Source organism: Sturnus vulgaris, chromosome 10 (assembly GCF_052056855.1).
Source record: "Sturnus vulgaris isolate bStuVul1 chromosome 10, bStuVul1.hap1, whole genome shotgun sequence".
Lineage (NCBI taxonomy): Eukaryota > Metazoa > Chordata > Aves > Passeriformes > Sturnidae > Sturnus > Sturnus vulgaris.
This window is the reverse complement of record NC_142252.1, coordinates 18,481,048-18,496,885: the sequence shown is the minus strand read 5'-3', so window position 1 is coordinate 18,496,885 and position 15,838 is coordinate 18,481,048. Positions and strand designations below refer to the sequence as shown.

The 15,838-nt window shown below is 41.6% G+C and overlaps 1 protein-coding gene across 2 annotated transcripts; it reads left to right on the top strand.

The window, feature by feature from the left end:
• The first annotated feature begins 2,638 nt into the window (after nucleotides 1–2,638).
• On the top strand, nucleotides 2,639–15,698 carry TTC14 (tetratricopeptide repeat domain 14). Of its 2 annotated transcripts, none has more exons than XM_088170971.1 (12): nucleotides 2,639–2,690; nucleotides 6,853–6,974; nucleotides 7,209–7,408; nucleotides 7,766–7,850; nucleotides 7,940–8,069; nucleotides 8,649–8,801; nucleotides 9,488–9,559; nucleotides 10,580–10,699; nucleotides 10,781–10,903; nucleotides 11,621–11,738; nucleotides 13,703–13,812; nucleotides 14,260–15,698. In XM_088170971.1, exons 3-12 carry the CDS (start codon nucleotides 7,223–7,225, stop codon nucleotides 15,224–15,226), a joined length of 2,064 nt encoding a protein of 687 aa, XP_088027097.1. In that variant the 5' UTR covers nucleotides 2,639–2,690; nucleotides 6,853–6,974; nucleotides 7,209–7,222; the 3' UTR covers nucleotides 15,227–15,698. The 2 variants fall into 2 exon arrangements, with proteins under 2 accessions (XP_088027097.1, XP_088027096.1); XM_088170970.1 differs by lacking the exon at nucleotides 2,639–2,690 and adding an exon at nucleotides 6,588–6,774.
• Nucleotides 15,699–15,838: the final 140 nt, after the last annotated feature.

Genomic DNA, 15,838 nt, shown 5'->3' with positions numbered 1-15,838 from the left:
ATGTCAAAGCTTAACTTGTGGTATATTAATTATCATCCATTCTCTAGGCCAGAATCACAAAGGTATTTAAATGCCTAACTTATAGGGTTTTTTTATTCCTTCCTAGGTATAGTCTGTGATTTTAGCTACCAATATCTTTAAAAACACAATGGTGTCAGTTTTATAAAATGTGCTACAAAAGAGAGATGCATGGAATGCATAATTTGCATTTCAGATTGTCTCTGCATCTGATTTGGGACACAGTATTGGAGGTGGGGGTTTTTGGTTTGTTTTGGTTTTTTTTGTAAGAGAGCAGTTCTGGCCCCTGCTGTACTTTTGGCAGGGGTCCCTTTCTTCTGCTCTAAGTCATGGCCATTACCTGCACACATACACACCTTTATTTCACAGTAGTATTTCTTTTTTTCACATTTCAAGCTACCTCCTCCTGTTTCTGCTTTAGATTTTAATCTGTTTCAGATCCCCTAGTCCCTGTGATTATGTCTTTTGTTCAAGTTCCTTAATAAGACAAGAATCAAGAGGAAATCAACAGCTGTATATTTCTAATACCCCAGAAGCTCCAGCCAAACCATGTCTGGACTTTGACACATGATTGCTCTGATTGAATCATAATTATAGACAGCAGGGAAAGCAAAGAAAGTTTAGTTACCAATTTCTGTCTTTCATGCTTGGCCTGAAACCTGCTGAAGTCAGTGGGAGTCCACAAAGTCTCCATCCAAATTCCCTCAGAGGCACAAAACTGCCCATTAAACCAGTGGCAGTTGTTTTTGTCTCAGTCTTTGTAAATTCTTCACTGAGCCTAAAGGCAGACTTGAACACCAGGCAACAGGTTTTACTTACAGATTTTAAAAGTTTTATGATAGAAACAGGAAACTTATAGTAACAAATTACAAACCTAAAGATAATTATTAAATTCAGAGCAGATATATTTTTTTCCATGTCTTGTTAATTTATTTTCAAATCATTCCAGCTTTCTGGATTTAACACTATGAGGAATTCACCAAATGTTTAAACAAACAAATATCATATACATACATCAGTTTAGCATTCCACTGTTCCATCTGGCCTCTGCTTTTGGTGGATAGGAAAAACAAACCTGATCTGTTGAGAGACTAATGAATATCTACTTATGGCTGTTACTTACTGGAATTATATCAACGAGATAATTCTGTAATTAACTTCTCTTTCTGTTTCTAAAAGTATTCCTTAATCACTGTATTTCCAAAATATTCTTATTGAGATAAAAATTAATTGGAAATCATATCACACCAATTCAGCTTATCATTTTTAATGACAGATTCACCTGCTAAAGACAAAAATAATTTTGGTACATTTCATTTGTTTTTAAGGTATGCTCATGTATTAAATGGGAGCAAACACAAAGATAATCAATCTATATTGTGAATTTGTACTGCCAACTGTTTAGCTCTTCATAAGTTAATTAAAGCAGTTTCAAATTATTTATTTCAGTGTAGTTTAAATAGTGACAAATTTAAAATAAATGAGGAGGTTGCTAATTAGTTTGTGACGATGGTTACGTGCCTGGTTTATTGCAAGCAATTGAGAAAACAACTTCTGATTTTTATACATTGCTCTTTAGGCAGTATTTATTGCACACGTTGCACAAATAGAATGTTAGAGCAACTGACCATGAGATACATAAATAAGCATGTTGTTTTACCAGGAATAGAACTCCAACTGGTTTAGATCTTCAAAATATTTTTAGAGACTTCTTTGAACAACTTTTGAAAGTTCATACATGTTCTATGACAGCTACAAAGATGCAAATTTCTGGAAAAAGAATTTTATAATGAAAATGTGAATATTGCTCTACTACAAATGAGAGACTTAATAACAAAGAGAAGTTGCATGCTTAAAGATCTCCTGGTAGTGCTTGCAGCCTTGAGGTAAAATACTCACACCATATTCTGCTACACCCTGGAAATGCAATTTTGAGCTCTAAGTAGTGATCTACTCTTCTGACAGGAAAATTTTGATGCTGCTTTAGGGTGCAATCACTCTAAAACTTGAAAACCAGGATGGCTGTCCCTTGCTGCCAGTCTGTGGAGCGCTAGAAGCTGGAAAATCCATGAAAACCTCACAAAAACCTGTCTGCTCAGCATACCTGCTGCTGAGCCCCCATGTATCACAGGAATTTGCTCTGCAGGCAGGATTTCTAGTATTGCAAGCTGTACAGGTGGGTGTGTACATATTGTCTGTGTCATGAGTGCTGTTAAGTTGCCTGCTGGGGTTCCTGCCAAGTAAGCAAACTTTCATTCAACACAGCTTGGTTTTCATATTCAGGGTAAAAAAAATGTCAAGGACAATGTTTCCTCCAGTAACCTTTTCCATTTCACCTGAAACCTCTAAGCACTTGTCACTACTCTGCAGGCACAAAACGCTGCACTGGGTGCACAAGCTGAAGTCACAGCATACAAAGGCTCAGCAGTGCCACTGCCTGCAGCCTGACAGAAATCCTCAGCACTCAGAGGGGGGTCTCCACTGACATTTCTCAACCATTATTTCCCTTGTACTCCAGCAGGGTCTAACTGCCGATTCAGAGCCTGGGCAGTTTCTACAGTGTCTTTGCATATTTATAACATGCAACTGACTATTCTTTGTCTATGTGTTTCTAGAAATCTGAGAAGTGCAAAGGTCCTTGACACCAAAAACAGGTGCTGAGCACACTCCAGGTAAGTCTGCATCACTGAAACCATACTCTCTTACAGACCATGCCAAACCTGGACTGAACAATGAACTCATTACAAAGGGAAATGCTTGAATGGTCACAGCTTGGGTTGCTCCATCACTCTGAGTTTGGGGTTGTCTTCACATTTCCTCCATCATATTTAGTGATTATACTTGCAGACATCTTGTTTTTCTCATATTAGGGCCATTAACTGGCTAGCAGTTATTGTGTGCTGAAGGCCCTTTCATCAGTCTTGAGCTAAAACAATATCTTGGATATTGGACAGTCTCTTTGCTGCTTCATAAATTGCAAGTCTAGGCAGCAGAACTGCTTTTGGCAGAATTTTCCATAAGTTTAACACAGCTGGAAGTACAACTTGTCATGTTCATTCTCATTACTACTATTAGATTCCTCTTCCTTAGCCTAAATGACATATTTAGTTGAATATTTCACTCCCATTTGCAACAGGCTAAAATTTATCTTCAAACGTGCCCAAAATTTACCGAGAATAATACTTTGACATGTATGATCTTGAAGAATTTAAACCTTTCGCCAGGGATAAAATGTGGCTCTGGGCACAGAATTTCTGAGATTTTCTTGTAAGCTTCACCAGTGATACTGGATACTTGGAAACATTTGAGAAGCAGCTTGACCTTGTCGCATTCAAGCTGTGCTCACTGGATTTGGATGGAAATCTGCTTAATATTTCACAAACCCACTTTGAAGTTCTAGCATGCCTAGCAGTGTTTGGGTTGTTCAGGGTTGTTCAGGTTGTTGCAATATCACTGCAAGTTTGACCCTAGGTCCAACGCCAGTGTGGTGTAAATTCATAATCTTTTTACTGTAGGAGTTAAAGGCTGCAGGATGGATTTTGTGAGCTGCCTTTTGGCATGCATTGACCTGAACTGTGAGATCTACACCGAGTGTGCTCAGACACGTCTGTTTTCAGAGTATCTGGAGTGTTCCTCCTCCACGAGGGTGAGATATTGACTTGTATCATTTTCTCCTGCAGAATCAGGACACTCCTGCCCACCCTGTGTTTACTTAACAGATGGAATCAGGCACTACTCATCGAGGCAGTTCCTAAATCAATGGAACAGAGGATTAACAGCATATGGAGCATGCCCCACCCTCAGGCCTGGCATCTCCTGAGCAGTGTATATAGCTCTGGCTTTATTCCAAACTTCTCCATTTATCATTATTCCTGCTGAACTGTGGTGGCTGCTATTCTCTTTTATCAAAAGCATTTCCTATTGGGCAACTGAAGTAAAGCAAACAAAGAATGAAAAGAAAAGCAGAAAACTTCCACCACTGAAAAGATGGAGAGATATTTTTAAAATCACAATGAACATTGAGAGAGTATCCTGTGAGAGAAAAGAATGCAAAAGCTTCTGTGTACCCTGGATGAGATGGAACAATGTTCAATATGTCACAGTCTTACATTACTTCTATAGTTCATTAGTATAACCTAGAAAATGGGAACAAAAATTAGAAGTTCATGGTCACATACTCTGCTCTGGCAAAGCTTTTTCTGAAGTTGGAATTACTTGGGGTAATTTAGTTTACTTGATTAAGATAATTTCAGGATGTGTTTGGCCCAGATAAAGAATGGATCACTTTAAATATGAAGTTAGCCCTCACGTTCAGGGGCAACTACCTTCTGTGTATTATTGTATTATAAACTACTGAATTTCCTGAAATGCAATTGACTTTATACAAAGAAGAAAACATCTGTAAGAAGAATCTGTTGTTGTAGGTGGTTGTGCTTTCGCAGTGATTATTTGCTGCTGTTTTAAGTCCAGAAGTTGTAACACACTGGAAGTCTTTACTCATAATGTCTAATTTCTTGTACATTGTGCGTGTGTATCTGCATATGAGACTGTAGAAATGCTTACACAAGCAGAGTTCATACTTCAAACAACTTTTTTTTTATTAGCTCTTTTATTTGCTAAGCAACACCAATTAACTCTTACTCAAAATACTGTTCCCTCAAATAAAACTGCATCTATTTGCAGTTGTGCCACACGGCTCAGGACACTGCACTTGCCACATAACTCATCCAGGAAAGGCTCCTGTTAGCATTGGATCCATGCAGGTGCCTTAACCTTCCCATGCCAATCTGTGTCTAATCAGTCTTAATGTCCAGACATTTCCATTTGGTGTTAATGGTGTTTCCCAACCATGGTAAGAGCACACACAGATCAGGAAGACTTGAAATCAAAATTTTGGCAGCTGTTTAGTTCATAGTAAATGTTGTGCCTCCTTTATCTTCTTTTACATTAAAGCAGGGGGAGATGGAATGAAACTAAAATATAAATTTGCCCTTCCAGTGTCTTCCCCAAGTCTGCTACACCAGTGATATCCCTGTTGGCTTTGAACTGAGACCAGTCTTTGATATGATCCTTGCCCTCTCAGTCATGCTGCTTCCTAGAGGAGTCTGTGTCCCTGATCTGCTGACAGACAGATTGCTATTTTTTCTTCAGCATTGTACTGAAGGGAGAAGTGACATTATGCTGTTTGCAGTGGGTTTTTTCCCCCACCCACCTACCCTTTTAAAATTAATTATTAAATGCGATACCAGGGACAAATTATTCCTGGGAGCTGAAAAACTGTGATTCTTCTAATAGGCTTGGATTATATCCAGCTGGTTTTAAGCACCTTTCTCCATTAGCTGAAGAGTGATTAGCATGAAGAGCCTCCTGAGCGAAGTGTCTTTTTAGCATCTAAAGTTAGCTCTGGGGAGCAGGCACCAGGCCCGCGGCAGTACCTTGGTTGTGCCCTCAGCCCATTGCCTTCTCCCCAGGGAATCGCCTGTGTTCCCTGTTTCAGTGAAGCCAGGGAAGTAAAGTAAAGCCAGGACGTGCCTGCCGGCACACCGTGTCACCTGTGGGCTGTGCCCAGGGGACCGGGATTAGGAACACTGCGGAGCCGAGCCCAGCCCCGCGCCCTCTCCTTTACTCACACAATCACGGAACCACTCGGGTTGGAAAGGATTTCGGAGATTATCGAGTCCAACCTGTGGCCCAACACCACCTTGTCAATTAGACCATGGAACCAAGTGCCACGTCTAATGTTGCCGTAAACACCTCCAGGGACGGCGACTCCACCACCTCCGTGGACAGCCCGTCCCGATGTCTAATCACCCTTTCTATAAAGAAATTCTTCCAAGGCCAACCTAAACCTCCCCTGGAGCAGTTTTAGGCCGTTTCGCCTCGTCCTGTGGCTGGTTCCCTGGAAGCAGACCCTGACCCCGTCTGCCTCCACATTCCCGTCAGGGAGGTGCAGAGAGTGAGAAGGTTTTCCCTGAGCCTCCATTTTTCCAGCTGAGCTCCCTCCAGCTCCCTCAGCAGACCAGCACTGCACTTGTGCTCCAGACCCTCTCCCAGCTGCGTTTCCTTTCTCTGCACTCCACTGCCGTAGCTCGGTGCCGACACCGCAGCGCTGCCCGAGCCCCAGCCCGTGCTGTTCCAGGGTCGCTCCCTCGGAAGCGAACAGGCAGCATCCCGAGAACGCGGCGCTGCCGGAGCTGCGAGTTGAGGAGGCGCAGCCGGGCCCGCGACACCCCCGGTTCGAGCCCGCGACAGCCCCGGTTCGGGCCCCGCTCCGGGCGCTCCGGGCCGGTGGGGGCGCAGCGCCCCCTCCCGGCAGCGCCGCCGCTGGCACGGCCTGCATGGGCCGCCGGTTCCGAGCCGAGCAGGATTCCTGCGGGGAAAACCTGTGTAGTTTGTGAAGCGTGTTTTAATTACTCTCTCTTTAATTACTCTCTGTTTATAAAACAGAGACGGGCCCGCGAACAGGCCGGGCAGTGCCGGCGCCGCTCAGTGCGGTCCTCCCGCCTGCCGGGGGCGCTGCGGCCGCCCGGTCCCGCCCTGTCGCCGTTGTCCGAGCGGCGGTTCCCGTTCCGGGCGAGGCGGCGGCGTTGGCGCCGGGATGGATCGGGAGCTGCTCCGGCAGGCGCTGAGCCACCACGGCCCCGCGTTGTTGTCGCTGCTCCGCGCCGAGCAGCACGACAATCCCGACTTCCGCGGGCTGCTGCCGCCGCCCGGGGCCGCCCCGGAGCCGCCTCGCGGGGCCCCGCCGGCCGCCTGGTGAGGGGCGCCGGGGCAGCGGCCGGGCGGGCCGTGAGGGGCCGCGGGGCGCGACTCACCGCGTTCTCCTTCCCCCAGGAAAGAGAGGGCGAGCATCGACACCGAGATAAAGCGCTTCATCGCCAAGAAGGCGGATCTGCTGTTCGCGCACTCGTGGAAACCCAACGGGCCGATCGAGGACACCATCGAGGAGAATGAGGGTGTGTGAGTTGGAGTGGGTGGGTTCACTCCGTAAGGACAGCACTTGAATTTGCGGTATCTTTAAAAACAGGCTTAAAATTTTTCCTGGTGATTTTTGTAGGCAATAAGTAAGCTTCCTGTTAGCACAAAAAAAAAACCCCCAAACATATTTTCACGCGCTTTGCTGTCGTCAAATATATTGTGCTCTCAGGGTGGAGCTTGGCTGTTTGTAACTGGCTGTGCCCTTATTGCAGAGTGTTACGCTGTCATGCCACCCCTGGAGAGGTTCTTGGAGGTGCCCAGAGAGGAGAGGAGAGAGCTGTTCTTCCGTGACATCGAGCGTGGCAATATCGTGATTGGGAGGATTACATCAATCCGTGAATTTGGCTTTTTCATGGTGTTGATTTGTCTGGGAAGTGGTGTCATACGGGAAATTGCAGATTTGGAAATCACTGTAAGATATAGCTTTGGTCAACAGCTCGTTTTTGACATTTGTTGCCTCTTGCATCTCTTAATGGAGTGGAAGATGTAAAGGTGAAACAGCTTTGGGATGATGGGTAGCGTCTGACTGTGGGCAGCTTGTGATACTTTGCTCAGCCAGTGAACCCATGTTTCTGTGACCCACATTATGGGTTGAAAAGTTCATCATTTGTTGATGCATGAATTTTTATTTGAACCAAGGTGTATTTTAAAAATTGCAATTCTGATGTGCATTAAGCTTAAAATATTATTTTTTAGCTTGATCTTGGGGAAGAAAAGAACCCCAACCCTATGGCTTAATTTATGACATTCTTGCTGTGTTCTGTTGCAGGCCCTGTGTCCTGTGAGGGACGTGCCTCCCCAAAGCAACCATGGAGATCCTCTGTCATATTATCAAACTGGAGACCTTATTCGAGGTGAGCAGCTGCAGACGTTGTCAGGAATCAGTTTGTCCCAGGTTTGAGCCATTTCTGTAATTTTATCCTTCCCTGTATTATTTCTGCAGCTGCCCTCAAGGATGTTGACCGTTACCATGAGAAGCTGGCCGTGTCACTTTACAGCTCAGCTCTTCCACCCAACCTTTCCAGCACCAAACTGGGCGTGATCACCTCTGATGACTTCCCACTGCATTATAAGTAAGGATGTGCTGTTTGGTTGCACTTGCAGGTGCAGTCAAGGTGTCTGAAGAACATCTCTGACCTTAAACTCCTCAGTGAGCTTTCTGATTTAATTGGGTGATCACGTCCTCCTTGTTGTTTCTTTCTTTAGCATACTTGTGTCTGGATATGTAGGTGTAATTGGCTTTTTAGCTTCTTTCCAAAAATATAAGGAAAGCAAAAGACAGTGAGATATCTGTTGCTTTTGGACTGTGTTAACAAAAAAATAAAAAGCCCCCAAACCTTGGGAGACTGGGATATGAATTCTTAGCATTTTAAAATTCCCCTTAGTAGATGGGGACACAGCTGTCTGTAATATTTGTATGTTTTTATATGTCTTGGTGATATGGGGGTGGGTGTCCAAATAGATTTCAGAAGCTCACTTGGGGTAAAAGACATAAGGGTGGGTAAATAGCAGGAAAATACATGCCTGTAGAAGAGAAGAGTTTGTGAGCAGTAATCAGATACCATAATAGCAGTTTTATTCTAAACACAAGCGTGATGAAATAGGGTACAGAGCCTGAGGTCTCATTTGTGCACGTTGGTGCGTTTTTTAAGGCGAAGCCTGGAAGTTGCCAACACAGGAGAGACGTTTGAAGAGGTTTTGCATCGTTCCCCAGGATTTGCTAATCCATCATTAGTTGAATATTTAGCAGAAAAGCTGGGACTAAGTGAGTCAAATCCACCGTCTTTGCTGAGAAGTCTTCAAATGTAAGTGATTTTTACATTGTTCCTCTCCTGTAGCTCTGTGGAGATTATTCTAATCCATTGAAATACACTTGTGAGTGGGAGTCCTAGATCACTTATACTTAAACCTTTTACATTTTGACTTGCACGACTGCAGCATACACGTCCTAAAATATTTAAAAGCAAACTGTTCCTCTAAGGTGAGACATTTGCATTTGAAATTCTATTGCTCTGAATAAGCAAAACACCTTACCACACACAGTGTTTGATATGAGATACTTATGGAGTTTATTGTGTAGCTCTTTTCAGCATCTGTGGATCGAAGTGCAGGATGTTTAGGTTTTAATGTCTTCTGACAAATGTTTATTCACAATGTTTGTTGTAGTAGTAGGTTTGACCCCTTTCATAAAATAAGAGTCAAATACATGCAACAATTAATGTTGTGACCCCTATGTATATTAGGCTTAAAGCAGATGTGGACTTTTTTATGTTTTTGTTAAATGTACTGTAGTTGTCTTGGTTCAGTTCAGCACTTACAGAATAGTTTGGGAATAACTGGTTTCAGAAATATGAAAGAATAGACCTGACTGAGGGAGAGCAGGAAGGCATGGACAAATAATATTTCAGTTTATTTTAACTACACTGCAGACTGTAAACTTGACTTTGTAGACTCAGACAGCTTGATGTTTTTATTTGTTTCTTCCTTAAAGTAAAAATTTCAGTGAAGAGGATTTTGCCCCTGCCTTGAGGAAAAAGCAGTCTGCATCCTGGGCCTTGAAATGGTATGTGATACTTCTTGTCAAAGGCTTTGTTAGATTGGGTTACAGATTATATTTCTGCAAAGAAAGCATACATTGAAACAGTGTTTCCACTGCATACCTAGCAAGGTAACCAGGATATTATTGAAAAAAACCTATCTGCTGAGTGGGTATGTGACAGATAAAGTCCTGAGATTCTGTTCCAAAATGTGTGTCAGGTTTAAGGGAGTTATTCCTAGAATACTTTTAATATCTTGACCCATTCAAGAGTTGAGAGCAAGATTTGTGATAACACCAAGCACACAATTTTCTGTTTTATAACTGAGTGTTGAATGACCTCATACTTGTCAAGTCCTTTAAGCCTCAAACTGTAGATGTAACAAGTGCACTTGCAGTCTTTGGAAAGTTAAATGGAGCAGCAGCCCTGGAAAATTGCTTTTGCTTTTACACTATAGAGTCTATTTGCAACGTTGATTAATTGCGGAAAAGGCTGGTTATAATGTTAAATTTTAATTTTTGAGAAAAGTCTGTAAGGAATTGTTCTGAAAATCAGCTTATATCAATTCTCTTCTAATAACTTAATCTCTTGGTAAATGTGCAAGAAATGTTCAGGTAATATGAAATGTAAAACCTCAGGATATTTGTGTGAGATGAGCTGGTGTGTACCATCTGCCATGTCACCTTCTGCCATTACTCTAATGGGGATTTTTAGCTTTGGATATAATTAAGCTTGTTCAAGGTTAATGATGGTCACACATAGTTTTGTGCAGAAAACTGCTTAAAAAATAATTCCATAAATGAAAAACAATGTAATATAGTAGCACTGTCTGCAGAAATGCTCTCAAGTGCCTTTAGATATTGGATTAAAGAATACATTTTTGTGGAGTTAGGTCAGTGTCACCTAATTGAAACGCCAGTGTGAAGTGCACAATAACAAGGTCAGGTTTTAACCTGTCCCTTGTTTGGAATCATAATTTGTGAGTAACAGAACAATCTACAATAGACTAACTGTACATACTGTTTTCTAAATATTTTTTTCTCCAGTGTAAAGGCTGGGGTGGATTATTTTAAGGTTGGGCGCCACGTGGAAGCCATGAATGAGTACAACAAGGCTTTGGAAATTGATCCACAAAATGTTGAAGCTTTAGTAGCACGTGGAGCTCTGTAAGTCTGCTTGTTTCACTTTTTTCCCCTTTTGTGAAAGAGAAGCATCACTGTTTGATATGCAACTTTCTGTTTTTCTAGGTATGCAACCAAAGGAAGTCTAAACAAAGCCATCGGGGATTTTGAAATTGCTTTAGAAAATTGTCCTACCCATAGAAACGCGAGGAAATACCTGTGTCAGACCCTTGTGGAAAGGGGCGGGCAGTAAGTGTTGGGGGTTATGAGTTTGGTTGGTTGTTAACAAGTTTGCTCATAATGTTTTTTAATACCATTCTAGTGAGGACACAGAGTGGCATCTTTCCTTCCTGCTGTGTGTTTACAGAAAAATAAAAGTCCTTGGAAATATCTGTCCTTGTGTAGTTGGTTTACACTTTGTCCTCTGCCCCAGTTAAAATCCTGGCAAAATATTTGAGGTTTAATCCTCGGTATCCTTTTTAATCCTTGATACCCTTTCACTGGTAGGATATCAGGCTTGCATAAAGTCCTGTGAATTGTTTGAATATATTCCAAAAGGTTGAGGATTGTTTAGTTTGTTTTTTTTTTAATTTTTATAACAAAATTATGTTGTTACTCTGCTGAAATATTGGTGACTCACTCTAATGTAAAATTTTAGTTTTGAATATTCAGAGAATAGGTTGCTTTTAAGCCGTGTGTTAAGATGAGAGAGACAGTATTTTTGAAACTGGCATTGGTATTCCAAAGAGTAGTGTTACAGGTCAGAATTATGAGATGGTAAGGTCAGAAATACTGTTTTGTATTTGTGTATTTGTTTTTGTGAGCTCATAGAGGGGGTCTCAGAGGGATGCAGTGGTAATGTCATAGTGCAAATAAGAAATACTTGCAAATTAGAAAGCCCTAAAATAAGAAACATCTGTCAAAATCTGTGTCCTAACTGTATATGAATTGTTACTTGAATTACAGGTTGGAAGAGGAAGAGAAACTGTTAAATGCTGAAAGTTATTATAAAAAAGCCTTAAGCTTGGATGAAACTTTTCAGGAAGCAGAAGAGGCCTTAACAAAACTCCATAAGCACATGCAGGTGATTCTTTACTTTCTTTTCATATGATGCTCTCAGTGACAGTAAATGAACATCAAAAATTATATTAAATCCTTTCAACAGGGAGGGGTTAAATTGATGGTTTGTCTTATTCTCTGCTTCCCTACTCCACAGTAAATGTTTTCTAGTGAGCATTATGGCTGTACCTACCAGAAGAAAGGTACCTCTTGGTGACTCCACTGTTTTGGGATAGTAAAGAAATGCCAGACAGTGGAGACAGGGAAAGAGCAAAGCAGGGATCACAATATCTCATCACACAACATGATTAATGAGATCAATTTAAAACATTCTGTGAATACAAATGATCAAAGTGTAAAATACTTCCACAAGCCAAATAAGACATTGTTACCATAGTCTGGCCGGACCCTTGGTCCTTGGGGTAATTAGAGTAAGAGAGAGCAACACCAGGCAAAGCTGAAGCACAGTGAACTCACATGAGAGGGAAATTAAAAGGTAATTTGAAGGAAAACAGCAGGAGGTGGAGGGTGGGCGGGCAGACAGTTTGAATATCTCAGCTTTCTCCTCTGCTGTCTGGTGGTTTTTTTCTCTTCCCTTGCACGCAGCATGTTTCCCAGGTGAGCCTGCTGGGTCTCTGTGCTGAGTTGTCATCTTTTCCCTTTTATTTACCTCCTTTACTTGTGTTGTCTTCCAGAGTGGGTCAAAGAGTAAAATAGAGCACTGAGAAGCAGGCTTGTGTTGTTCTGTGCTTCTGCATGTGAGGATGTACACAGGCTGGGGTAGATGGCCTTAGTCAGCAGTTCTTCAGTTGGTGGAGCCATAATGCTGACAGGATGTGTGGAAACAAGGGGGAAGAGGAGATAGGACAATCTGATAAAACTGAGCTACACCAGAGATAAGAGATAGAGGTGTATTTTATTTGAGCAGTACCTGCATTTGGCTGCTTTAGAAAGAGGTGTCAGTTAAAATGATGAAGAATATTCTCAGCAAGTAGGAGATAAATGTTACTCCTTTGACATTCTTCTGCAGTCATTGATGCAGCAGATAAAGAATATGACAGCTGTTGTTTGTTGCTATGCATGGCCTTGGCTGCAGTGAAGGGTTTCCTTTATTATAGCTGTTAAGACAGTTGGTGAGTTTTGAAAACTGTAATCAGACTTCCTGCTCAATGTGAATAGAGTGACTCTGTAGGGCTGTTAAGTGGCAGAAGTCTGATCTCTTATGGACTTAAGGAGTTTAAGGATTATTTATCTACTTAGATGCTCTCCTGCATTTACCTGTAACTTAGTACATAAGTCTGATACTGTCCCTGCTGTGTAGAATGGCTAAAACAACTGCAGTGTGTTTTCCTGTAATACTGATTATGTGTTTTTCTCCAATGCATTTCCCTCTGAACGGAACTGTTGTTGCTGTGCCTGCCGTCTGGTGCTGCTCATCACCACCAAACCCCTGGAACTTGATTTCTTACGTAAACTATGCATCAAACTGCTCTGTGAAATTGTTACAAAACGGTTTGTATTCAAACATGAATTCAAACACGAATTCAAACACGAATTCATCTTCAACTGGGTTCTGCTGTGTTTCTCTTGTAAACTACAATAATGATGACACTTTCCCTCAAACTCTTCTGTTTTGGTTGTTTGGGGGGGGTTTCCTTATTTTTCTACATGTTGGTGATACTGGGGATTTTTTTTGCATATTCTACATAAAACTTTTGGACTCTATGCTTCCTGGTGTGCTGGATCATGGGTACCATGGCAATGACTGGTCAAATATATTTTTAAATGGAATAAAAACTGCAATATGGTCTTTAAATATAAACCTGTCACAACGGCCAATACCAAATTCCTGAACAATATTAATTTTTGGTCTGGGAATCCTGGTAAAAACATTCCTGGTGTATACATTTGGATGGGGTTGAATGGGGGTTAATACCCGTGTTAACACTACTAATGTAATCTTTTTTATGATGCTTGGGTTCAAAAAAGAAATCTTTGGAAATGAGGGAGAAACAAGCTGCCAAAGAAGAGAGACAGAAAGCAAAGAAAATAGAAACAAGTGCAGAAAAATTGCGTAAGCTCTTAAAAGAAGAAAAAAGGTAACTGTTACATTCAGTGTACTGGTTATGTGGCAATAAGTGCAGTTGAGACTGTGAGCAATCCATCTCAACAAACAGTAAGCTGGGGAGAACTCCCTGGGTAAGCTGCTTTTTCCTCAGAATGTTTTTGTGCATAGTGTCCTTTAGTGCATAGAACGTTTAATGGAGATGCATATGGAAGAGAAGTTGTTCAAGGAATACTTTGCAAAGTGACATATTTGCAAAGCATAATGCCATGTGAAATTGGGAAAGAGGTCTTTTGTAACAAAATGTTCAGTGGATTTAATCTTAATTTTTTGATGAAGAAATGACATGAAATTGTCTTGCCAGTCAGGCTCAGTTTCTTTTCTCACTGTACAGCCCAAGCTGGGGTAATGCAGATTTGCTTTCTATGTGTAGTTTTTGCCTGACACTATAGGTTATCTCACAGGTTTATTATTTTTTTAGGTTGAAGAAGAAAAGGAAAGTATCGACTTCCTCCTCCTCCTCTTCTTCATCTTCCTCCTCCTCCTCCTCATCATCATCATCAAGCGATTCATCATCAGATGTATCAGCTTCTTCTTCCTCCTCTTCCTCTGATCACAAGAAATGTAGGAAAAAGCGTCGGCGTAGATCTGAGTCTGCTCGCAGCTCCAAAAAAAGCTCCTCTAGAGCTTCTTCCCATTATAAAGATCAGAATAGGAAAGAGGAGTGGTATTCCCCTCCAGCTGATACCTCTGCTTCTTTTCTTAACCAAAGTTTTGAAGTGGAAAAACTGCTGGAAAGGCAGGACAGCGTAGCATGCCCAAAAATGGAGGTAAAAGAGAAAGACAGACACTGTTCTTTTTCGAGGACTTCAGGTGATGATGAAGACACTTTTGGAGGTAGGTCTGAAGATTCAAGAGATTCTTACAGTAGCTCCAGAAGTCAGCCAAGTCATAGCAAAACTGAAAAATGCAGTAGACCAGAGAGATTTTTCTCCAGTTGGAGGGGTCCTTCAGGTTCGTATCATAAATCAGATTATAAACCTAGAATGCATTATTACAGGAGATTTGAGAGGGATGGAGAGTGGAGAAGAGAGCAGTTTAAGAGATATGACTCAGGTCAAGACAGGTATTACATGTCCCCAGGGTCTGACTATTCTGGCAGGTCAGGGGGGAAGTACAGGTCATATTCTAGGAGCTGCTCACATGAAGGTGACAAAGGTTATGATAGTGACAGGCACCATAAAAGTGAAAGTGAGTCTAAGAATAGAAAAAGAAGTTATGAAGAGACTGATAAAACAAAGGAACCTGATAAAGAAGAAGTGCCATTAAATGGTACAGAACAAGCAGAAAGTGGTGTTAAAAGAAACCTGCCTCAGAACTTAGTTAACATATTCAATCAGATAGCCGAGTTTGAGAGGGAAAAAGGAAGTAAGCAGAAGAAACAGTGAAGTACCTGAGAATACACTACTTGAGTGTAGTTATGTGAACTTCTAACTTAGTATCTTGTGAGAAAATACACACAAAGAGTTGAGAGAGAGGCAGAATTTTTTCTGCATTTCAGAATGTCAAAAGAATTCTAAAACATCATATAGTGAAAAGCGATGGAAGAATATCTTACATAAAATATCAGTTATTATTTAAAATACAAGTTTCCTGTGCTTTTGAGGTGTTCCTGTACAATATTCTGTCTGATGGGCTGAAATCCCTTGATACCCCTGGGTGTAGTTAGCTGTGCTCACATCAAATATGCACTTTAACAAGAGCTGGGCTTGGTTTTCCTTGTCCCTGGGGTTCTATGGACTGTTGATATTCTTCTATCAAACTTAACTTCCAGCTATATAAAAGGGATAACGGAATGAAGTCATGTGCCATCAATGTATATAGCCCATTTGATCATTAAATTTTCTTACTTTTTCTTAATTTTTGTGTCTGGGTTTTTGTGAATGTTGCTGTTATGTTTCATCCTGGTGCACTCTTACATGTGCTGTCTACTCCATGGAACCCTGCTGTGTCCATGAAGGCAAGCGTATTGCACGTTCTCTAAGACTAACGTAAAAAAA